Genomic DNA, 23506 nt, shown 5'->3' with positions numbered 1-23506 from the left:
TAGTGGATATCCTAGGTTTGGCTGCCTCGGAGTGGTTTTTCTCTTAATTGAGTTTCCACTTTGTCAACAAAATATGTCTCTTTATTTTCCGCACTGTGATATTTTATTGCACACTTTTACACACACTTGTTAAAATTAGAAGTCCAATAATTTTCAACCTTTATAAATAACAAACACCTCAAAATATTTATTTATTTTTATTTGTGTTAATTTAAACCGGCCCTAGAGAGCAAATGCAGCTTTGTTGGGTGTTAAGGGGGGGAGGTTCCACGCCTCCCTCCCCTAGTGGTGTTTCCCCCCTCGTCCTTCTAGACAATGGGAGGTTTTTTGCTCCTCTGTAGCTAGAGCCAGTGGAGATTTTGTGTCCTCTATCCATTAGGGTTTTGGAGTTTTTGTTCCCTCAGGTTAGATTCGGTAGTGGTTGATGTTCCCCGGTAGAAGACTTCACGGGATTTGAGTTGAGGAGTGACTTTCTGGTGTGTTTTTTGGCGAAGTTTCTGACTTAGTTTTTCTTTGTTTGAGTTTATTTCTTTGGAGTCAAATCTGCTCACTTCGGTTGGTTTTTCCAAGACAAGCGCATCTCCAACGCATCTCCACGGTGGTCGTCGGCTTCTTTCGATCCAGCAACCTCCAGCCACGGCTGTGTCGATTCTTCACGCTCGACGCGTGGCCTACACGAGCCAGGGAGGTCACTCCCTGGATCGGCGCGTGTGGATCACGACTTGTCTTTCAGGGCACGGTTTGGGGTTTTTCGATGGATTCGAGGTCTTCCGACGGATTTTTGTTGCAAACGAGGTCTACGGTGGCGGCGTGTGAACTACACGCGCCGTCGTCAGTCTCGGTTTTGGCTTATGTTTTATGTTGTTTTTCTTGTCTGTTCACAGTCTACCTCTATGATGCTTAAGAGTTACTGGACTATTTGTTGGCTTAAGTGCTAAATTTGTCATTTTTTATTTGTTGATTGCACTTAAATGTAAAAAGTGACTCATTGTTGTCCCTGTAATGATTATGCATTGTTTAGGTTGTTCAAGTCAGATTTATTTGGCTTAGGGTGTTGGGGGTCTTAAACCTCTTGTTTTTGTCCTTGCCCTGGGTTTTCAGTAATATATAATAGCATATGCTATTTGTTAAAAAAAAAAAAAAACACCTCCAAATACACATTAATAATCATACCCAATATTTCATACTCACAAAATACACAAACAACAAACATACCCAAAAACAAAAAATAAAAAACACACACACACACTAAAAAACTGTCAAAAGTTCAATCAATTTTAGGTGGTCTCCATCCACAAAGGAGAAACCAAAAATATCGGACTCCTTGGTGCCTATCGTGGTTGTCAAAACTTTCCATATCAAAATGAAAAGCTAGACCAAGAATGAGAATTTTGACAAGGCCATCTCTATCTATGCTTCTCTCTTGAAGATTGGATTCCTTGATAAGATACCGAACTTTCTTTGCCTTCAACTGTATGGTTGAAGATTGGATTCCTTAATAAGATACCAAACTTCGTTTGCCTTCAACTATATGGTTCTGCCTAATTTATCTCTAGTTCTTTTGTAACATTGAGCTAGAGATTAGAGATATGTCATATCATATTGAGTTGCGAAGAGTGATCATGAATTGGATCATGACCTTCCTCTTGTGTTGAATGATTATGAGATTTTGGCTTTGACTAATTGGGAAGCGCGCACAAAGAGAGAGAGAGAGAGACGCCCCAACCCAGGCTTGAATGGGACGTAGAGGTATTCCTAAAGAGGGAGTTACATGAGAGGTGGTTATGATCCTAACAGAAAAGAGAAATGCGTTGAAAACACAAACTAAAGCAAATGAAAGAAAAGAACAACAATATGAACATATCGTAACACTTACGGTTCTGATACCATAAAGGGGGCGGAAGCTGAGTGAGGGAGAAGGTGAAGGCGAGTGTGTGTAGAGAATAACAATAACAGTAAATATGATGCAGGAGAAAGGGTAATCAAGTAATAATCTGCCTTACGAGAATGCAATGCAGAATTTTTTTAAAAGAGTAAGCGCGAAAACGGAGCGTATACAATGTATGAAACAACAATTTTAATAACTGCAAATTTATTTCAAAATATTGAAATACTTACGGATTAACATGAAATATTACAAATACGATAGCAAGATAACAAGAACAGGCAGATAGTGAGAGCAAGAAAGCAGGAGAGCTAGATCAGGAAGGTTTTTCTCCGTCTAAAAGCTTCTGCCTTACCCCAAAGGCTTGGTCCTAATATATAGGCCAATTACAAAGGGTAAAAAGGTAAATTATAATAGGAAAAAATACTGTAGAGCAGCATATGGGGGGATTGTAGTAGTCAATAGTGTTGTCTACTGTAGTGATTAGCAATCTTGTTGGCCATATGATGGTGCAACTAATAATTTCGCATAAGACAAGCAACTTTTTGGTGGAGCCAATAATGCTGTCTGAAGCGTAAGTCAATAGTTGAGCTCAGAAATATCGTCGATACCCAAAATAGAATCCTGAGCACAAAGTAGATCATGTCCGAATAAAGAGTCAACAGTTGGTGAAGAGGATGCTCCAGAGTTTTCTTCTCCATCTTCTTTAGTATCAATGTTATCTTCATGAAAAGATTTAAGGAACTGTTTAAACATTTCCATTTCTTTCTTTGAAGGGCTATATATGGGATGAGACTCAAGTCGTCATACAGTCGTGACACCCCGACTCTATCATGACTTTAGTAGTGACGCCACGACTAGGGCTCAACACTGCACACAAGAGAACTCACCTGTCTTAATGACTTTGGTTGTCTGTCACGAATTTGTGTAATGATGTATTAAGGCCTGATAGCGATTTTGGCTGATATGTTTATTTCATATATAGCTATAGTGCCTATCAAATAGTTTGAAGAACCACATCAATTAGAGCCAAAAATAAACGGTTTTGATGTATGCTTGGAGTTTCCTATTTTTCTTTCATTAGTCGAGATTAATTTGGTCCCAAGTGCAAGTATTAGAAGAAGAAAAATTTTGGCTTCCGATTCCATGCGAGAAGTACTACCCACAAGTAGGGGTGAGCATGGGGCGGGGGGGGGGGCGGGGATTGGCTTTTTTTCCCCCCGCCCCGCAGGCGTGCGGGGAACCCGCGCCCCGCGAAAAATTCCCAGCAACCGTGCGGGGCGGGTGGGCTCGGGGTGGGGATGAACGGGGCGGGGATCCGCGGGTATGCAGGGATCCCCGCGGGGATGAGAGAAAGAGAGATCCAGCCAGATCTCTCTCTATCGCCGGAGGTCGGGGTTGGGTCAAGGTCGAGACTGAGAGATCCAGCAGTTCGCGACTTTGTGGGTGGTGGCCGGTGAGCGTGGGTAGCTGGATGTGGGCGTCATGGGGTGCGGCGTGGGCAGCTGGGCGTGGCCGCGTGGGCGTCGTGGCGTGGGCAGCTCTGTAGCTGGGCGCCGTTCACTAAAGACCGAAGGTGAAGAGTTGAAGACACAGAAGCGAAGAGAAGTGAGAAGTGAAAAGTGAGAAGAAAGAAAGAAAAGGGGAAAAGAAAGACCGAAGGTTCGTCTTTCTTTTCCCCTTTTTTTTTTTTATTTATTTATTTTTTTTTTTTCAAGACATGCGGGGCGGGGACCCGAGAAAATTCAAGGGTCCCCCCGCACCGCGCGGGGGGGCCAAAAATGGCCCCTCTGCAGGGAGGGTTGGGGCAATTTCTGCGGGGCGGAATGGGTTTTGCTCTGCCCTACCCACAAGTAAAGAAATTTCTTCCTTCTGGTTGAGAAATTTATTCAATGCTCAGTAGCCCAATGAAACTAAGAAAAAGTTTAGAACTAAGTTTGGGTGGGGTGCGCCGGGCCCGTGCAATAGTGCAACGCATGGGCGACGCTTGAAGACCCCAGCAGCAAGCTACTGTGGCGGGCCTTCCCCCTCAAGAAATTAATTTAATATCGTGTGACCCGATGGGCCACATATCAGATATTAAACTGATAAGAACAGATACTACACTTGATCTTAGCCAAAAGGCCGAGAAAGGTATGCTTTGCTCAACGTCTCCGTTTTTCTTTTGTAGCCAGGGTTCCCTTCCAGCTGCTCTTCTTCTTTCGGTGTGGGACTAAAAAACCTTCCGGGCATCAAACCATTTTGTCTCGAGGCATTCCCAAGGCCTAGAAAGCCTTTGCCAAGGATCGCTTGCTTTCATTAACTGGGGGATTGGACGCTCAAACTGGTGCAGGCGTAGCCAACGTGGCGAAAGAATGCCGCGAGTCAGTCCTGTGTTGCGCAAGTGTCGCAAAGCTCTTCAAGATTCGGACGTGCTCAAAGTCTTGCAGTCGGAGATCACACACGAGCTCTCCTCTAATCGCTTTCAGGTTCTCTCTCTACCCTCCATGCCTTTCCTATTTATTTTCTGCTTCAATTGGAATGTAATCGAATTGAGCGACTCACGCTACCGATTGCCCAACCATCACTTACCATTTACTCAAATTCGCTGGAGACAACATATGGGAAAAGAAAGCAATGAAAATCTAACCCATTTTTTTGAACACTTTTATCAAAAGATGAACTTGAATTGGGCTTTTGTATTGCCCATTGCTTGCATTTGATGAGATAGTTGTTTTTTATACACATTTTTTTCAAAATTTTGGGGGGCCCTTATACTGGATTCAAATTGTTATGCCCCAAAATCAAAAAAGTAGAATGTGGAAATTCGATAATGGGTTTAGGTTATTAATTTGGAGTGTAATTAGTGCTATGGCACTTATATATGAGCACAGTTTGACAGAGTTAAGAGCTTATCTTATGAAAAATTGATTCTCTAAGTCATGCTAAAGTTGACAAACATTTATCCCTACTATTATGGGAAGGCGTCACCGTCCTGTTTTCGTATTGCACTCTCTAGGAAGTGTGTTCCCTACATAAAGACTGAGCCTGGTAGAAACAGAGAGCTAAATTTTGATTGCAACTCTTTTTTCCTTTGGCAATTTAAGCATTTTTGCAAAGTTATGTTACTTGTGTGCCTAGCCTTGTAAAATTAAGAGGATTGCGTCCTTCTTGTTCTTGACTTGTATGTGTGTTGACATGGGCACAGAATAATCAAAGTGGTTCCCTGGGGGATTTTTTGGTGGAATGGGACTCATCAAAATCTCAAGATGTGGTTTTGCGGAGAAAATGTGAGTTGGGGGAAGAGGTTGTTGTTTCGGCTGTTCTGGGTCCAGTTACATATGGAAGAGATGGTGTGTTTCCAAGGGAGGTTTTGATGAAAGTATGTTTGAAAAAGCCTGGCCTGAGCCCAATCTTGCAGTTTGATTGTGGAGTTTCTGACAGAGGTAATACTGGGTCTGAGTTTGACATCCATAATGCCTGCTATATCCAATCATCAGCTCGTGTGGATTCTTCAGCCTACAGAGGCCCGTTGTTTAGGTGAAGTTTTGTCCTCATATGTGTGTATATTTGTTATCAACCTTTAAATATTCTTTGGGGGAAAAGAGGTTGCTTGCTTGTCAATAGTACTACTGTTATGTGAATTCCTTCATATCCACATGTTCATGTCAGATATGGTCTTTGGTCTAAGTAAATAACATAAACAGCAACAACCAGATATATGTGGTTTGATGTGTCCTATTGCTTATTTGTAGAGAGCATCGTTACAATAGTTGCACTGCATATTGTGCTTTGATTTGGGTTCTCTCAAGTGGAATGCTAAGCGACATAGTGATGGTTTGTTTTTACTTAAGGCCTTCACCATTTGAAAAGTATTCTCCCAGCGGGAGAGCAATTTAAAATACCAGCTGTATGGTTGGTCACGGAAGTTTGTTTTTAGTTTGATTGATAGTGTTGATTAGACTCTTTTGGATAGAGTTCCATGTCTGTTCCAACTTCCAAGAGGAAGCCTCAAGGTGAAATATGGCTTATGATCCCTCTGCTTTGGGAGAAACTTGTAATTTTTTTCCCCTTTTAATGGAAATCATAAATGTCTCCGTTCTACTGGATTTGCTCTCAGTCTTACTTTTCTAGAAGGAGGTTGATCAATGTGCATGTGTCTAGATACTAACTGAATCTTAATTTTCTGCATTTTCCTTATCCATTGTTTCATGGATTAGGATATTCCATTTTGTGTTGGATCAACTGGGCAGATGAGTTTTCTTTTTTATGCCTAAAGGGTCAGTAACTCATAATTTATTTTGTTTTCATCTTTGCTTTTGTCTTCTTTTACCCGTCTCTTGGATGTAGATATCTTACTTCTTTTTTAAATATTGTTGCGTATAAGAAAGGAGAGAATGCTGGAGTCTTTGAGGGAGAGACATTATATGCTTTTGGGTTTTTAATATATTATTTGTTGGGTCTCGATATACTAATCTTAATGAACTTAATTATGTCTTAATTTTGTCACTGATAAGGACAGTGCTATTTCTACTGTATGTTTTCCTGCTTTCTGGGTACTCATCTGATGAGTTTGTGATCCATGAATTCTCCAGAATAGTGTTATAAAACAACCAAAAGAAAATAGTAATGACAATCTGAAAACTCATATTTCCTCCAGTCTTTAGCTTTAGCTTTAGCTTTGATAGCAAAGTTTGGACTATGAATAATGAAATACTGCTATTAGATCTCTTTTAGGTTATTTGTAGATGTGAGGTTTCTCGATTTCAAGGTAATTCTGGAAATCTTTTGTAATTATAATCTCAACTGTTTTGTCTTCAAACATTTTTAGTGCACATGCTTGTTTCATTCACATCATTTTCATCATGTTAAATTTTTTTTTTTCTCCTTTTCGTGTGCTTTAAATTGTATTCATCTATGTTATTATTCTCTCATTTATATCTATTTTCAGCTCTTTGGACCCTCAACTACAAGATGCACTCAAGGAGTATCTAGTATCCAAGGGAATTGGAGAAAACCTCACCAACTTCCTCTTGCTCCACCTACATAAGAAAGAGCAAGGTCAATACGTGAACTGGTTACACAAACTCGAATCCTTGGTGGCAAAGGGCGAGTGAAAAAACTATGGAAGGTTTAAATCACACATGCAGGGCTTCATTCTTTCCCATTGATACCCGCCCCATCTTGGTGTACGTATGAGAATTTGTTGTTTTTTCAATTTTTATTCAGTTTGATCCTAACTTTTAACAAATGATGGGACACTAGTGTTATTTGTTTGTGGAAGAGTCTGGGTCGTCGTCGTCATGTTGGTAACCACGGGATGAGCAGTTGGAATAATTTTAGAATAATGAAGCTTAGAGCATATAGTTTGCACCAATCAATACTGTTGTAAGTGAAGATACGTGTATATTTTAGAGGGAAATGCATAATCAGTCCATATAGTTTCGTCCATTTGCAACTGTTTTTGTTTTTGAAAATTGTTTTTGAGAACAGAAACAAGAAAAAAAAATAGTTTTCTGTTGTTTTTTTTTTATTATTAAAAAAGTGTTTGAAAACAGAAAACAATACCAAAAAGGCGTTCGGATAGTTTTTATCAAAACAGTTTTCACTTAAGAATAAAATAGAAAACTGTTTGGAATTTCTATATATTTTTTGTTTTTTTTTTTCTTCCATTTATTGGGTGATTTCCAAACATAATTTTGTCAAATTTATGATAGCATAAATGAGAATAGTATATGTTGATTTTTTGAGGTGTTAAAATCAAAACTTTTTCACACTCTTTTTGTTAAAAATATTCATGATGTATGCTCTATTCGGGTGGCTAGCAAGATGTTCTTTTTAGTAACTAAACTTGTTACTTTTCTCTATGAAAAATATGGATAAACTGTAATAAGTGTGTGGAGATAGTAAAAAACTAAGAACTTAACATTTAAAATATAATCCACAAGCCACAACCATTCATATTTTTGGATAAACTTGCATGATGGTGAATTATATGTAAGCGTTTGTTGACCACTCAATAACAAAAATACAATAAGATCAATGCTTATCATTGTTGTTAAGGTTGCAAATTAATAAGGCCCATACATGAAAAACTTGTTGCATCCAATCAATATGACCAATCCTTATTACAAACAATGAAGCAAAAGATGAGGAGCGCCACATTCCAGCTCATTCAGCCAATCACACTCTATACAAGTAAAGCCACAGCTAGACATCAACTAATGCAGCGTGGAACTAAAGGAAAGCATAGGCAGGGCAGGCTTCCTCACAATAATCCAAATTCATTCTCAACAAAGACAGACTGATTTTTCTCATTATGATTGATACTGATTTTATTCATTAAAATTGATATGTATTTTTCTTTTATTTTCAGCTTACAAACCTGTATATATTGGGATGTATAGCTCACTGTAATGTATTCATTCAGAGATAATACAAGTCTAATATTATTTCAGTCTTTTGGAATATAAGCAAAACCCATAAATTAATTCACGTCTCAGCAATCTGCTGCAACAAGTGAGTTACTCGGAACATGTTATTACTGGTTTCTTGGCACAGACAAAGAAGCAAAGAGTTCCACGATGAATAATTAGGGACGATCCCCATTTGTACCATATGTGAAAGGAGCTCCAAAGCCTTGTCAAAATTTCCCTTCCTACAAAGAGCGTCGATCAAGGGATTATAACTTGTTATATCGAGAATGCAACCCCTCCCAACCATGTCATTCATGAGCTTCAAAGCACTGCTAACTTTTCCCTGCCTGCAAAACCCACTGATCAGGGCATTGAATGTTGGTGCAACTGGAAAATAATCAAGATGAACCATCTCATTCACCAGTTCAAACGCTTCACGCACACATCCTTGTTGGCAAAATCCATGGATTAAATGATCATAAACAACAACACTTGGAGCTCCCCCTTCTCCAAGCATCTGATCAAAAACCTTCTTTGCATCCTCAATAGCTCCCTCCGCACAGAAATTTAAAATGCTCAAGCTCCTATCAACAGCTCTAGGAAATAACTTCCCCATCATGGTCAGAAATGCGAGTGCTTCATCCAACTGATTTTTCTTATACAGACCATATAGCACACTGTTATAAGGACTAATACGAATCCCAGATCCTACCTTATTCTCCTCCATTAATTCCAAAATCTTAAACCCATCTTCCATCCTACCTCCTGAACACAAAGCTTTAATTAGTGTATCGTATGTAACAAAACTCCAGTTAATCCCATCTGTTTTCATCTCTTTAAACAGATCAAGAGCCAAATCCAACATCCTATACTCACAAAATCCAGAGATCAAAATGTTGTAGGTGTCTACATTTGGAAGGCAGCCCTTCCTCTCCATCTCCATCAGAAAGGAATACCCCACTTTCATTTTCCCTAATCTACAAAAACCCTTTATCAAAGTATTATAAGCCACAATGTCAATCACACCTCCCTTACTCTCCAATCTCTCCAAAATCTCAACAGCCTCAGTTACACGACCAACATTGCAGAGAAGTTCCAGAACCTTAGTTACTGAAATAACATCGGGCACATACCCCAAACTGAAGCACTTCTCCAACAGAACCAGAGCTTGAACCAAATTCTCTTCTTTAGAGTAAGCAGATATTAAGACATTAAAAGTCACATCATTGGGCTCCTTCATTTCATTCATCAAGCTCCTTGCTCTCCCAGTTTTCCCATTCCTGCAAAGTGCATGAAGTAATGTGTTATAAATTACGGTATTTGGTGTAATTCCCCTTGACTTCATCGCTTGCAATAGCTTAAAGCCATCACCAATCCTATCAGTCAAGCAAAGCCCTTTCATTAAGATCCCAAAAGTGTAATCATCGCCTTCAACACCACTTCCCATCATTCTCTTCCTATAAAACCATCTAGCCAAATCAATATCGTCCATGACAAGAACATTTAGTATTGAATTGAAAATCTTCAAAGACGGTTTCTTTTCAAACTGAGAAACCAAGTCAACCACTTTGATCACTTGCTTAACCATACGTGCCCGCCCGAGACCACGGATGATCGTTACGAAAATGTCGTCATCTGGGGGTGACCCGATTGAGTTGGGCATTTCGTCGAGCAGATCCTTTACAGTATCAAAGCAACGGAAAGCACATAGATTGCGGATTAAAGCACGGTAGGTGGACTGCGAGTGGCTGAAGTGGGGGAGTTTGGAAGCCCATCTGAAGGTTTCGAGGGCTTGGGAGGCCGATTTCTGGTTTAGTATCAAATGGGCAATCTGCTCCTGGGTTGGGACAGGATATGATGATGTGGAGGAGGAGGATGAAATGGGTTTTGATTTTCGGCGGAGAAGAAGAAACCTTTGATATGCTTCTGGGGAGAAGACTGCAAGAGTTGAAGAGTTGGAGATTTTGGGCATCGAGGAATGCTTTTGTTTTACAACCTGTGTTCCCAAAGGCCGAGAAATATGAAGAGCATCTCCAGATATGTTGTCATGGATGGTCCTTGTTATGAGAGTCCTCAGGCCCGTCGGCTTGATCATTGGTACTTTAGCACGTTGATCCACGAGCGACCCATAAGAGAATCTATCCGCGAACGACAAAGCGACAGTCTGACGAACTGTTCAAGGTTTGAGAGTTAATCAATAGCAGCAAGAACCTTAAGAAAAACCAAGAAACCAAAACAAAACAAAGATTCAACCCACAAAGATAATATACAACTCATATATATATATATATATATATATATATATATATAGTACAAAAGAAACTTTTAAGAAGTCCTCTAAAAAATTTTAACTCAGAAACAAGAAAATTTTTTAAAAAAAGATGTATATGCACACCAAATGCCCAGTTTCTTTCATCTACTAGTTATTTTTTCTAGGAATACCAACCGACGATTTTTTATGACAATAATCCCCAATTTCTTTTATAAATATCTACCACTCTCTTTTTCTTCAGTAGCAATAAGTTCCGTATGCAGAAAAGGGACCCTTAAGCTTTGTTTAGATAAATTAAAATTTTCTTGATCTAGTTGACTGCTATACAAGTATCTGCCCTGGTTTGCACGAAAATATTTCCTTCCTGTGTGGGGGGCATAGAACTAAACAAAACACTCAAAGTTTAATCATGTTTTATTGAGTTTTGCCCCGTATCATAGGAAGCAACAGAGGATTTCTTGTACCATGCTGACCCGTTGCTGGCAAATTCTTGAAAAGGATCTTGGCCACAATAATGATTTATTTCTGAAAAGTAATCAACTCAACCGGTCTAGACAAAGACTTAAATTCGGCTCCACTGACTCTTTTTTAGTATTATTATTCAAAGGTCGCGAACAATTATAATAACAATTAATTCAAACTTCAACTTCGTTACCCCTCATGCATTTTATTAGCAAACAAACTGAGCAGAATCGGATGTGAGAGATGAACCTAACTAGTTGCATTAGGCTCAGATGAGCACAGATTTTCTAAATCCTTTTTATTAGTTTGTTTTATTTTCCTACATTTTCTCTGATGGAAAAAAGGAGCGACAAAATAAAAAAATTAAGTCTAAAATGGTATTCTCAAATCTCGAGGTTATTATAAACTTTGTCTAGGTTTTAATATCTTTACTTTCCCGTCATTCCTCTCAAACATTGAAATTCCAACACTCTTTCTCTCTATTTTTCTCCATTTTCTCGGAAAGCAAAAGGCGGTCTAGACTGAACAAACGGACAACAAGAGTACTTAAACATTAGTATTTCACGAATCTTCGGCTAACAATAACTTCCTTGTTCCTTCATTTTTCTCAGCAAGCAAAACCTCAAGCCAAAATCCAAAACATGAAGAAATCACGTTTTATTCTTTAAATTTTCCTACATTTTATCGGGAACCAAACAGAAAAACTGTGAAAGAGAGTAGGGTGGAACCTGAAGAGGAGGGAACTGAGAGGAAGGACCGGATTGTTCGAGAAGCTTCGTGGAGGAGTGGAGCAGGTCCGTCCAGCCACTGAAGCCTTGCTCGCTCGCCATTGCTAATACAACTACTACTTTTTAGCTCCCACTCGGTGAGACTGTGAGAGGGAAGAAGGTTTCTTAGCGAGCCCTAAAAAATTTAAAGGGTGTTCCTACATTGTCGATGGAGCTACGCTACCCAAATGGCGCGGGTCGGGTTTGCTTTCCACTAACAAAAAATAAGTAAAATTCACTTAACTCTCTAAATTTTCGCCCCTTCTATAATTATCCTTATAATTTTCAAAAAAAATCTTAATTTAATATCTTAACCTTTCAATTTTTTCTATTAACATTTTTCGTTAAATTCAGTCAAAATTTTAAAAATATCTTTACTTTTAAAAAACAAAATATAAAAATTTACCAAAATTCAGGGTGCAAATGTTTTTGTAAATACTATCAAATTATAATAAAAGAGCCTAAATTCTTGTAAATTTTTTATTTTTTAATTCTAAAAAAAATAGGTATTATGGGAATGTTGATACTCTTTTGTTAAGATTTCTACTAAATCCTAACCGATGGTAAAATTTAAAAAAAAAAAAAAAAATTGAAAGAAAAATACACTAAATTGAAAGCTTTTAAAGTTATAAGGAATAATTACAAATAATGAAAGTTTATGGGATTAAAAAAAAAAAAAAAAACTTGCTTTTAAGACATTGGGATTAAATTAGGGCACCTAAAACTGATAGATCCGAATCTTCTGATTTGGACACTTGCTTAAACTCGTGCAAGCGTAGCCTTGGTAAAGGTAGCAAAAGAATGCCACAAGTGAGTCCTGTATTGCGCAAGTGTCCAAATCCTGATCCTGTGTTGCAGCAACCAATACTATTGTAAGACCATCTATATCAAACTCTCTAAATTTTATTTAAATTTTAGCCAAATAATATATTTTGTTATTTTATCTATCAATTTTAAAAACTTTTCAAGGTCAAACTCTCTAAATATTTTGACTAGATCAATTTGCCAAATTGCACTAGAAATGGTTTGGAAGCAAACGTATAGCAGATAGTCTTTACAAATATGAGTTTCGTCCAATTTGAAAACTCAGCTTGCCCAAAACGCCCCGTTTAGTCAAGCCCTCAGTTGCCTCCCGCTGTTCCCATGTTTTGATGTAGTGCTTGGGAGTAATCCTTTCTCTTCTATTTGTCGAAAAATAACGCTTTTGACTCCAAGTCAATTCAATGCTCAGTAGCCCAATGAACCAAGTAAAAAATTTAGAACTAAGTTTGGGTGGGGTGCGCCAGGCCCGTGCAGTAGTGCAACGCATGGGCGACGCTTGAAGACCCCAGCAGCAAGCTACTGTGGCGGGCCTTCCCCCTCAAGAAATTAATTTAATATCGTGTGACCCGATGGGCCACATATCAGATATTAAACTGATAAGAACAGATACTACACTTGATCTTAGCCAAAAGGCCGAGAAAGGTATGCTTTGCTCAACGTCTCCGTTTTTCTTTTATAGCCAGGGTTCCCTTCCAGCTACTCATCTTCTTTCGGTGTGGGACTAAAAAACCTTCCGGGCATCAAACCATTTTGTTTCGAGGCATTCCCAAGGCCTAGAAAGCCTTTGCCAAAGATCGCTTGCTTTCATAAACTGGGGGATTGGACGACTCATGCAGGCGTAGCCAACGTGGCGAAAGAATGCCGCGAGTGAGTCCTGTGTTGCGCAAGTGTCGCAAAGCTCTTCAAGATTCGGACGTGCTCAAAGTCTTGCAGTCGGAGATCACACACGAGCTCTGCTCTAATCGCTTTCAGGTTCTCTCTCTACCCTCCATGCCTTTCCTATTCTTTTTCTGCTTCAATTGGAATGTAATCGAATTGAGCGACTCACGCTACCGATTGCCCAACCATCACTAACCATTTACTGAAATTCGCTGGAGACAACATATGGGAAAAGAAAGCAATGAAAATCTAACCCTTTTTTTTTTAACATTTTTATAAAAAGATGAACTTGAATTGGGCTTTCGTATTGCCCATTGCTTGCAATTGATGAGATAGTTGTTTTTTATACACATTTTTTTCAAAATTTTGGGGGGCCCTTATACTGGATTCAAATGGTTATGCCCCAAAATCAAAAAAGTAGAATGTGGAAATTCGATAATGGGTTTAGGTTATTAATTTGGAGTGTAATTAGTGCTGTGGCACTTATATATGAGCACAGTTTGACAGAGTTATGAGCTTATCTTATGAAAAATTGATTCTCTAAGTCATGCTAAAGTTGACAAACATTTATCCCTACTATTATGGGAAGGCGGCAACGTCCTGTTTTCGTATTGCACTCTCTAGGAAGTGTGTTCCCTACATAAAAGGCTGAGCCTGGTAGAAACAGAGAGCTAAATTTTGATTGCAACTCTTTTCTCCTTTGGCAATTTAAGCATTTTTGCAAAGCTATGTTACTTGTGTGCCTAGCCTTGTAAAATTAAGAGGACTGTGTCCTTGTTCTTGACTTGTATGTGTGTTGACATGGGCACAGAATATTCAAAGTGGTTCTCTGGGGGATTTTTTGGTAGAATGGGACTCATCAAAATCTCAAGATGTGGTTTTGCGGAGAAAATGTGAGTTGGGGGAAGAGGTTGTTGTTTCGGCTGTTCTGGGTCCAGTTACATATGGAAGAGATAGTGTGTTTCCAAGGGAGGTTTTGATGAAAGTATGTTTGAAAAAGCCTGGCCTGAGCTCAATCTTGCAGTTTGATTGTGGAGTTTCTGACAGAGGTAATGCTGGGTCTGAGTTTGACATCCATAATGCCTGCTATATCCAATCATCAGCTCGTGTGGATTCTTCAGCCTACAGAGGCCCGTTGTTTAGGTGAAGTTTTGTCCTCGTATGTGTGTGTATATTTATTATCAACCTTTAAATATTCTTTTGGGGAAAAAAGGTTGCTTGCTTGTCAATAGTATTACTGTTATGTTAATTCCTTCATATCCACATGTTCATGTCAGATATGGTCTTTGGTCTAAGTAAATAACATAAACGGCAACAACCAGATATATGTGGTTTGATGTGTCCTATTGCTTATTTGTAGAGAGCATCGTTACAATAGTTGCACTGCATATTGTGCTTTGAGTTGGGTTCTCTCAAGTGGAATGCTAAGCAACATAGTGATGGTTTGTTTTTACTTAAGGCCTTCACCATTTGAAAAGTATTCTCCCAGCGGGAGAGTAATTAAAAATAGCAGCTGTATGGTTGGTCATGGAAGTTTGTTTTTAGTTTGATTGATAGTGTTGATTAGACTCTTTTGGATAGAGTTCCATGTCTGTTCCAACTTCCAAGAGGAAGCCTCAAGGTGAAATATGGCTTATGATCCCTCTGCTTTGGGAGAAACTTGTAATTTTTTTCCCCTTTTAATGGAAATCATAAATGTCTCGTTCTACTGGATTTGCTCTCAGTCTTGCTTTTCTTGAAGGAGGTTGATCAATGTGCATGTGTCTAGATACTAACTGAATCTTAATTTTCTGCATTTTCCTTATCCATTGTTTCATGGATTAGGATATTCCATTTAGTGTTGGATCAACTGGGCAGATGAGTTTTCTTTTTTATGCCTAAAGGGTCAGTAACTCATAATTTATTTTGTTTTCATCTTTGCTTTTGTCTTCTTTTACCCTTCTCTTGGATGTAGATATCTTACTTCGTTTTTAAATATTGTTGCGTGTAAGAAAGAAGAGAATGCTGGAGTTTTTGAGGGAGAGACATTACATGCTTTTGGGTTTTTAATATATTATTTGTTGGGTCTCGATATACTATAATCTTAATGAATTTAATTATGTCTTAATTTTGTCACTGATAAGGACAGTGCTATTTCTACTGTATGTTTTCCTGCTTTCTGGGTACTCATCTGATGAGTTTGTGATCCATGAATTCTCCAGTATAGTGTTGCACCTTGGTAAGATATAAAACAACCAAAAGAAAATAGTAATGACAATCTGAAAACTCATATTTCCTCCAGTCTTTAGCTTTAGCTTTGATAGCAAAGTTTGGACTATGAATAATGAAATACTGCTATTAGATCTCTTTTAGGTTTCTCGATTTCAAGGTAATTCTGGAAATCTTTTGTAATTATAATCTCAACTGTTTTGTCTTCAAGCATTTTTAGTGCACATGCTTGTTTCATTCACATCATTTTCATCATGTTAATTTTTTTTTTTCTCCTTTTCGTGTGCTTTAAATTGCATTCATCTATGTTATTATTCTCTCATTTATATCTATTTTCAGCTCTTTGGACCCTCAACTACAAGATGCACTCAAGGAGTATCTAGTATCCAAGGGAATTGGAGAAAACCTGACCAACTTCCTCTTGCTCCACCTACATAAAAAAGAGCAAGGTCAATACGTGAACTGGTTACACAAACTCGAATCCTTGGTGGCAAAAGGCGAGTGAAAAAACTATGGAAGGTTTAAATCACACATGCAGTGCTTCATTCTTTCCCATTGATACCCGCCCCAAACATAATTTTGTCAAATTTATATGTCATTAGACTTGATAGCATAAATGAGAATAGTATATGTTGATTTTTTGAGGTGTTAAAATCAAAACTTTTTCACTCTTTTTGTTAAAAATATTCATGATGTATGCTCTATTCGGGTGGCTAGCAAGATGTTCTTTTTAGTAACTAAACTTGTTACTTTTCTCCATGAAAAATATGGATAAACTGTGATAAGTGTGTGGAGATAGTAAAAAACTAAGAACTTAACATTTAAAATATAATCCACAAGTCACAACCATTCATATTTTTGGATAAACTTGCATGATGGTGAATTATATGTAAGCGTTTGTTGACCACTCAATAACAAAAATACAATAAGATCAATGCTTATCATTGTTGTTAAGGCTGCAAATTAATAAGGCCCATACATGAAAAACTTGTTGCATCCAATCAATATGACCAATCCTTGTTACAAACAATGAAGCAAAAGATGAGGAGCGCCACATTCATTCCAGCTCATTCAGCCAATCACACTCCATACAAGTAAAGCCACAGCTGGACATCAACTAAAACAGCGTGGAACTAAAGGAAAGCACAGGCAGGGCAGGCTTCCTCACAATAATCCAGATTCGTTCTCAACAAAGACAGACTGATTTTTCTCATTATGATTGATACTGATTTTATTCATTATAATTGATATGTATTTTTCTTTTATTTTCAGCTTACAAACCTGTATATATTGGGATGTATAGCTCACTGTAATGTATTCATTCAGAGATAATACAAGTTTAATATTATTTCAAACTTTTGTTAGCCATTTCCGTCATCTCCAACTCATTTACACCCCTACACACACACACACACACACACACACATATAGTCTTTTGGAATACAAGCAAAACCCATAAATTAAATCACGTCTCAGCAATCTACTGCAACAAGTGAGTTACTCGGAACATGTTATTGCTAGTTTCTTGGCACAGACAAAGAAGCAAAGAGTTCCACGATGAATAATCAGGGACAATCCCCATTTGTACCATATGTGAAAGGAGCTCCAAAGCCTTGTCAAAATTTCCCTTCCTACAAAGAGCGTCGATCAAGGGATTATAACTTGTTATATCGAGAATGCAACCCCTCCCAACCATGTCATCCATGAGCTTCAAAGCACTGCTAACTTTTCCCTGCTTGCAAAACCCACTGATCAGGACATTGAATGTTGGTGCAACTGGAAAATAATCAAGATGAACCATCTCATTCACCAGTTCAAACGCTTCACGCACACATCCTTGTTGGCAAAATCCATGGATTAAACGATCATAAACAACAACACTTGGAGCTCCCCCTTCTCCAAGCATTTGATCAAAAACCTTCTTTGCATCCTCAATAGCTCCCTTCGCACCGAAATTTAAAATGCTCAAGCTCCTATCAACAGCTCTAGGAAATAACTTCCCCATCATGGTCAGAAATGCGAGTGCTTCATCCAACTGATTTTTCTTATACAGACCATATAGCACACTGTTATAAGGACTAATACGAATCCCAGATCCCACCTTATTCTCCTCCATTAATTCCAAAATCTTAAACCTATCTTCCATCCTGCCTCTTGAACACAAAGCTTTAATTAGTGTATCGTATGTTACAAAACTCCAGTTAATCCCATCTGTTTCCATCTCTTTATACAGATAAAGAGCCAAATCCAACATCCTATACTCACAAAATCCAGAGATCAAAATGTTGTAGGTGTCTACATTTGGAAGGCAGCCCTTCCTCTCCATCTCCATCAGAAAGGAATACCCCACTTTCATTTTCCCTAATCTACAAAAACCCTTTATCAAAGTATTATAAGCCACAATGTCAATCACACCTCCCTTACTCTCCAATCTCTCCAAAATCTCAACAGCCTCAGTTACACGACCAACATTGCAGAGAAGTTCCAGAACCTTAGTTACTGAAACAACATCGGGCACATACCCCAAACTGAAGCACTTCTCCAACAGAACCAGAGCTTGAACCAAATTCTCTTCTTTAGAGTAAGCAGATATTAAGACATTAAAAGTCACATCATTGGGCTCCTTCATTTCATTCATCAAGCTCCTTGCTCTCCCAGTTTTCCCATTCCTGCAAAGTGCTTGAAGTAATGTGTTATAAATTACGGTATTTGGTGTAATTTCCCTTGACTTCATCGCTTGCAATAGCTTAAAGCCATCACCAATCCTATCAGTCAAGCAAAGCCCTTTCATTAGGATCCCAAAAGTGTAATCATCGCCTTCAACACCACTTCCCATCATTCTCTTCCTATAAAACCATCTAGCCAAATCAATATCGTCCATGACAAGAACATTTAGTATTGAATTGAAAATCTTCAAAGACGGTTTCTTTTCAAACTGAGAAACCAAGTCAACCACTTTGATCACTTGCTTAACCATACGTGCCCGCCCGAGACCACGGATGATCGTTACGAAAATGTCGTCATCTGGGGCTGACCCGATTGAGTTGGGCATTTCGTCGAGCAGATCCTTTACAGTATCAAAGCAACGGAAAGCACATAGATTGCAGATTAAAGCACGGTAGGTGGACTGCGAGTGGCTGAAGTGTGGGAGTTTGGAAGCCCGTCTGAAGGTTTCGAGGGCTTGGGAGGCCGATTTCTGGTTTAGTATCAAATGGGCAATCTGCTCCTGGGTTGGGACAGGATATGATGATGTGGAGGAGGAGGATGAAATGGGTTTTGATTTTCGGCGGAGAAGAAGAAACCTTTGATATGCTTCTGGGGAGAAGACTGCAAGAGTTGAAGAGTTGGAGATTTTGGGCATCGAGGAATGCTTTTGTTTTACAACCTGTGTTCCCAAAGGCCGAGAAATATGAAGAGCATCTCCAGATATGTTGTCATGGATGGTCCTTGTTATGAGAGTCCTCAGGCCCGTCGGCTTGATCATTGGTACTTTAGCACGTTGATCCACGAGCGACCCATAAGAGAATCTATCCGCGAACGACAAAGCGACAGTCTGACGAACTGTTCAAGGTTTGAGAGTTAATCAATAGCAGCAAGAACCTTAAGAAAAACCAAGAAACCAAAACAAAACAAAGATTCAACCCATAAAGATAATATACAACTCATATATATATATATATATATATAGTACAAAAGAAACTTTTAAGAAGTCCTCTAAAAAATAAAAATTAGCAAAATACCTCAAAATGTTGTCGGTTAGAATGGGACGATTTGTTGAGCAAAATTCCATTTTTTCTACGTTTGGCCGAGGTTAGGTGTGAAATCGGCATAAATCGAACTTGGATATTTTCTGAGAAAATCTTGTATTGCCTCTTATTTATCTTGTATCATTCTTTGAGGGACACTTAGGTTTTTGGACACTTCTACCTAATTGAACATTCTGTAGTGTAAAGCTGAGCTGGCATTATGGTTCTCACAAAAAATACTCTCATTGAAAATTTTACGAGAAAAATAGTTTGAATTTCATGCTTTGGCTTGGCGAGAGACTTGGTGATTGCCTTGCATAAAGTTGAAGGACAGAAAAAAGGGTTGGGGAATGACCTCAAACAATATTTTTGAATATAGTCGCTAAAACTTCAATCTTGTCCAGGGACTTACTTATAGTTTAGCACCACTTGCAAATTTATAAGTAAATGTATTCAAGGTAGTATGAGTTAAGTAACTGTCATTCATTCTATGTATTATGTCCTTTTTTCATTCTATGTTTAGATGGAGCCATTTTTGAAGTGTAACTTCTTGTTTTAATACGTTTTTGATGGAAATAGGGGCACTGCTTCTCTTGGATGACAATGATTCAAGTCTTTCATTAAAAGATATATACTCCAAAGTTAGTGGAGGCTCTTGGAAGCTATTTGAGGTTTATAGGCCCTGAAATCCCTTGGTTACATTGTCGGGCAGCACGGTATCTCTTGGTCTATGAAGGGTGCTAAGAGTAATTCTCAATCTGTTTCTCTTCAAGGCTCTTCACAAAGCAGTGAAGTAGTCGATGCAGAATCAAATGATGATAGGTCCATCATTGGACCATTTAATGATATGCATATTAGAGAAGTGAGGCCAGTTTTTGATGTCTTTCTCCCAAACAGCAACTTTAGAAAGTCTTCTCCTGGCAAGCCAAGCTTTGTTCTTTGCTTAACTAGGTAATCATATTTGGCAAATCCTAAGAATTTGAGAAACCTTTTCTCTTTTTGGCGGTTGATTGCAAATTGCTATTTATGAGATTTCCTAAGATATGTGCTTTGGTTAAACCTTTTGATGCAATGAAGCTCTTTCTTTTTCGAATTATCTTTGGCCGAAAACATACACATGCAGCAAGCGTATGCAGTAGCTTCTAGGTTTTCAACTAGAGGAATTTACTGGGAAAGAAACTCATGCTTTTCACCATATGCATCTAGATTTTTATATTATATGCTTTTCTTAGAGTACACACACATTTCTTGGTGGTAGATAGGGTGGCTTTGGAGTAGGTGTAATTTCGTATTGTATCAATAGAAAAAGGAATGCTATACTTCGTTTTTCACTTTAGAAACATGTTAGCTTGCATTTTGACAAAGCACGAAACAATAGCTGCTTGCTCTATTGGTTTCTATGGAAGTAAATATTGATAAATTCTTGGATGCAGTATAACAAGCCTACAGTTAGCAAGCCATTCTTACTCATGTTTTTCACTATTTTTTGGGCAATCTTCTTAGTCATTTGGGGAGAAGGCATTTTCTGCTTTTATAAAGTGAGATATGCGCATCATACCTGTTTCTGTCCAGAACCAATTCCAGCACGAAAATTGCAGGTGCAGGACAATGCTGCAACTTTCACCCTATTAAGCAAGAAAGAAGATTTATTCCATTGCTCCTTAGGTTTTGACTGGAAAAATTTATTGGTATAAAGCTCCATTTGGCAGATGCGAGCATTTACGAAAAATCTTGAGCTACTTGGTTCTCTTCCTTGGTTTTGTTGGTATCTTAGGGTTCTGCATAGGGGTTTATTACTTGGAACAATTTCTGGATTGCTTTCAATTCTATTACAGCAATTGAATGTGAAGCACTACCAAGGAAAGGCATAGGCAGCTGCTGCCTGCTGGCCAAATATGATGCTTTAACCGTCTTTTCCTCTTCCATTAAAAGCCCTCTTGACTTGGGCCTTAGAAATCATTTAGATACTTTGTGCTCTTGCAAAACAATCTATTAAGAGAAATGCATCCATTATGTACCGTATGCAGTTTTTGGAGTATAACATAAGCCTAACGTTTTTCCATAATGTGTCTTTTGGAAATTGGCATCCTGAGAAGGAAGGATATATTTATCATCTTTAAAAAGTGTAGCATCTTAATCCTCAGAATAATAGTAATCTTTCCCTTGAAGAAGATCAGTAAATCTGTTATCATCTTTCATTAATCCATCAGAACTTTTTCTTCCAGTTGTTTCGGAAAAGATGTATGATTTATTAGTTCATCTGCATATCAGGTCAAAAAGCTTTTAAATTTATAGTGACTTGCCTTCTCTTGTAGGGGTGATGTACCATCCATAGCAGATGTTGAAGTTCTTGAGAGGCAATGTGGAGGCATTCCTTAGTATGGTCAGGTCAGTTTCTTTTCCTTCGATGAGGTGGACCTTCCTATCCTACCTTGACTCTCCTGACTGGATGCAGTTTTATACTTCAAAATTAAGAGCTAGTTTGGGATTGCGTTGGAAAGAGTTTTTGAAAAAAAAAAAAAAAAAAAAAGGAAAAAGAAAAACCTCATTTTTAAGCTTTTCCTAAAACGCAGTTTTAGGCTTTTTAGAGAAAAAAATTCAAAGAAGTGCTTTTTAAGTTTTCTATTAAATGGACGAATTTTTGCCTGGTACAACTTTGTATGTACTAAAAGCACTTTTTAAGCTCTTTAACACAATTTCAAGCAAACTTCAAAATGCTACATCAGAAAGATAACAAGAACTTTACTTAAAGCATACTTGGGAGTCATAAATTTCCAAAGCAGGATGCCTCCACTGTGGCGTAACATATCGACATTTGGTTTGTAAAATTTGATCCTGAGAAATATTGTGCAATTTCTTGACATGGCAATCTATGTACAGATTGCATGTTATCTTTTTATATACTTCTGCTAATTACGGGTCAAATTTCTTCTTGTTGTGTACTTTGATCTCTGATGGGAGAATTATTTAGAAATAAGATGTAATTTCTAAATTTAAGCCACCAAGGAATGTTTGGCACAGGGCAAAACCAGTCAATTTTTCTTGATTTATGTCAACAGATTTTGCTTTTAGCTTTAAATATTACATTGGCAATGACTTTCATTAAGAAAATTAAGAAAAATCCTCTTGTTAAGAATGTGACGCCCCGGCCACAAGGGTTAGGTTCGTCTACTTACTCTCTCAGAGGTGCAAAGCCTTATAAGGTCAACTGGAGCAACTGAAGTAAATGCAGGATTTAATGTATGATAAATGATAATATTAAGGGAACAATCATATTTAGCCCTTAGGTTTTTATCTTATTAGAATTTAGTCATTGAGTTTCTAATATCAAGAATAAGGTCCTTAAGTTTTTGCACAAATTTTAAATAGGCTCATATGTTACTTTTTTCCTCAAAATTAATAGTTTGGTATATTTTATGTGTGTTTCAATTGACAAATTAACGTCTATATTAACACCTAATACAAATGCCATGTCATTAAGCAACAAGTCATTCATAAAAAATAAAAAATAAAAAACAAGAAGACCCAACTCTAGAAACAAAATTCATCTTTTGCGTTATCCTAATCTTCTAGATTTGTAATATTAGATGGAAAACCGCTAACTTTGATGCTCACATGGACATTGACATTGTATTTGGTGCTAACATAAATCCTAACGTATCAAATGAAACACATGTGACAAATGAAAAACTGTTAACTTTGACGGTAAAGTAATAGAGGGATCAATTTGAAACTTGGTCAAATTCTAAGGACTTTATTTTTAAAATTGAAAACTTAAGGGCTAAATTCAAATCAAATAAAAACTTAGGGGCTAAGTATGATTTTTTCCTAATATTAATTGAAAATTTTATTTATTGTGGAAATGTTTGGTCAAAATTCTAAAGCACGTAACATAATTACTAAAAATTATTTTTTGTGCAAATTAGAGTTTCGTGATATGATCTCTAATGTCTCTTAATTCTCCATCCAGGCCTCCTATACCTTGCTGCATATATCTTGAAAACGAAAACAAAATGGGTGAGTGGAAATGCTCAGCAAGTAAAATTCTTAAAAAACATTTTTCTTGAAAT

General features: G+C 37.8%; 4 protein-coding genes and 2 non-coding genes across 10 annotated transcripts; 2 read left to right on the top strand and 4 right to left on the bottom strand.

The window, feature by feature from the left end:
* Positions 1 to 3826: 3826 nt before the first annotated feature.
* On the bottom strand, positions 3827 to 4022 carry LOC133874438 (U2 spliceosomal RNA). The gene has a single exon (XR_009901298.1). It is a non-coding gene; the product is annotated as a U2 spliceosomal RNA (small nuclear RNA).
* LOC133873879 (mitochondrial acidic protein mam33-like) lies at positions 3984 to 16920 on the top strand. 4 transcript variants are annotated; one of them, XR_009901181.1, is made up of 4 exons: positions 3984 to 4353; positions 5073 to 5404; positions 6816 to 7053; positions 16726 to 16920. XR_009901181.1 is itself a non-coding variant. In XM_062311668.1 (3 exons), the coding sequence occupies exons 1-3, from the start codon at positions 4240 to 4242 to the stop codon at positions 6979 to 6981; spliced, it is 612 nt and encodes a 203-aa protein (XP_062167652.1). In that variant the 5' UTR covers positions 3985 to 4239; the 3' UTR covers positions 6982 to 7315. The 4 variants fall into 4 exon arrangements, 1 of the variants encoding a protein (XP_062167652.1); XR_009901180.1 differs by lacking the exon at positions 16726 to 16920 and adding an exon at positions 8014 to 8321; XR_009901179.1 differs by lacking the exon at positions 16726 to 16920 and adding an exon at positions 8008 to 8321 and having other exon boundaries at positions 3985 to 4353.
* LOC133873876 (pentatricopeptide repeat-containing protein At2g17525, mitochondrial-like) lies at positions 7953 to 11918 on the bottom strand. 2 transcript variants are annotated; one of them, XM_062311665.1, is made up of 2 exons: positions 11743 to 11918; positions 7953 to 10491 (listed from the first exon to the last, which is right to left on the bottom strand). In XM_062311665.1, exon 2 carries the CDS (start codon positions 10373 to 10375, stop codon positions 8357 to 8359), a length of 2019 nt encoding a protein of 672 aa, XP_062167649.1. In that variant the 5' UTR covers positions 10376 to 10491; positions 11743 to 11918; the 3' UTR covers positions 7953 to 8356. The 2 variants fall into 2 exon arrangements, with proteins under 2 accessions (XP_062167649.1, XP_062167648.1); XM_062311664.1 differs by having other exon boundaries at positions 7953 to 10452.
* Positions 13054 to 13249, bottom strand: LOC133874441 (U2 spliceosomal RNA). The gene has a single exon (XR_009901300.1). It is a non-coding gene; the product is annotated as a U2 spliceosomal RNA (small nuclear RNA).
* On the top strand, positions 13214 to 16358 carry LOC133873878 (mitochondrial acidic protein mam33-like). Its single transcript, XM_062311667.1, has 3 exons — positions 13214 to 13575; positions 14294 to 14625; positions 16030 to 16358. Exons 1-3 carry the CDS (start codon positions 13462 to 13464, stop codon positions 16193 to 16195), a joined length of 612 nt encoding a protein of 203 aa, XP_062167651.1. The 5' UTR covers positions 13214 to 13461; the 3' UTR covers positions 16196 to 16358.
* A 70-nt stretch (positions 16921 to 16990) lies between the features above and the next one.
* On the bottom strand, positions 16991 to 19319 carry LOC133873877 (pentatricopeptide repeat-containing protein At2g17525, mitochondrial-like). The gene has a single exon (XM_062311666.1). The coding sequence runs from the start codon at positions 19172 to 19174 to the stop codon at positions 17171 to 17173; it is 2004 nt and encodes a 667-aa protein (XP_062167650.1). The 5' UTR covers positions 19175 to 19319; the 3' UTR covers positions 16991 to 17170.
* Positions 19320 to 23506: the final 4187 nt, after the last annotated feature.

The sequence above is a fragment of the Alnus glutinosa genome, chromosome 7 (genome assembly GCF_958979055.1).
Source record: "Alnus glutinosa chromosome 7, dhAlnGlut1.1, whole genome shotgun sequence".
In the NCBI taxonomy this organism is placed as follows: domain Eukaryota; kingdom Viridiplantae; phylum Streptophyta; class Magnoliopsida; order Fagales; family Betulaceae; genus Alnus; species Alnus glutinosa.
This window is presented reverse-complemented; position numbering and strand designations above follow the sequence as displayed.

Excerpts from the sequence above, each read along its gene's own strand:
- LOC133873879 (XM_062311668.1), top strand. The coding sequence starts at position 4,240 with ATGCCGCGAGTCAGTCCTGTGTTGCGCAAGTGTCGCAAAGCTCTTCAA. Across the intron at positions 4,354-5,072 it reads TCTCCTCTAATCGCTTTCAG|AATAATCAAAGTGGTTCCCT; the intron begins GTTCTCTCTCTA and ends ACATGGGCACAG. Across the intron at positions 5,405-6,815 it reads TACAGAGGCCCGTTGTTTAG|CTCTTTGGACCCTCAACTAC; the intron begins GTGAAGTTTTGT and ends ATCTATTTTCAG.
- LOC133873878 (XM_062311667.1), top strand. The coding sequence starts at position 13,462 with ATGCCGCGAGTGAGTCCTGTGTTGCGCAAGTGTCGCAAAGCTCTTCAA. Across the intron at positions 13,576-14,293 it reads TCTGCTCTAATCGCTTTCAG|AATATTCAAAGTGGTTCTCT; the intron begins GTTCTCTCTCTA and ends ACATGGGCACAG. Across the intron at positions 14,626-16,029 it reads TACAGAGGCCCGTTGTTTAG|CTCTTTGGACCCTCAACTAC; the intron begins GTGAAGTTTTGT and ends ATCTATTTTCAG.
- LOC133873876 (XM_062311665.1), bottom strand. The coding sequence starts at position 10,375 with ATGATCAAGCCGACGGGCCTGAGGACTCTCATAACAAGGACCATCCAT.
- LOC133873877 (XM_062311666.1), bottom strand. The coding sequence starts at position 19,174 with ATGATCAAGCCGACGGGCCTGAGGACTCTCATAACAAGGACCATCCAT.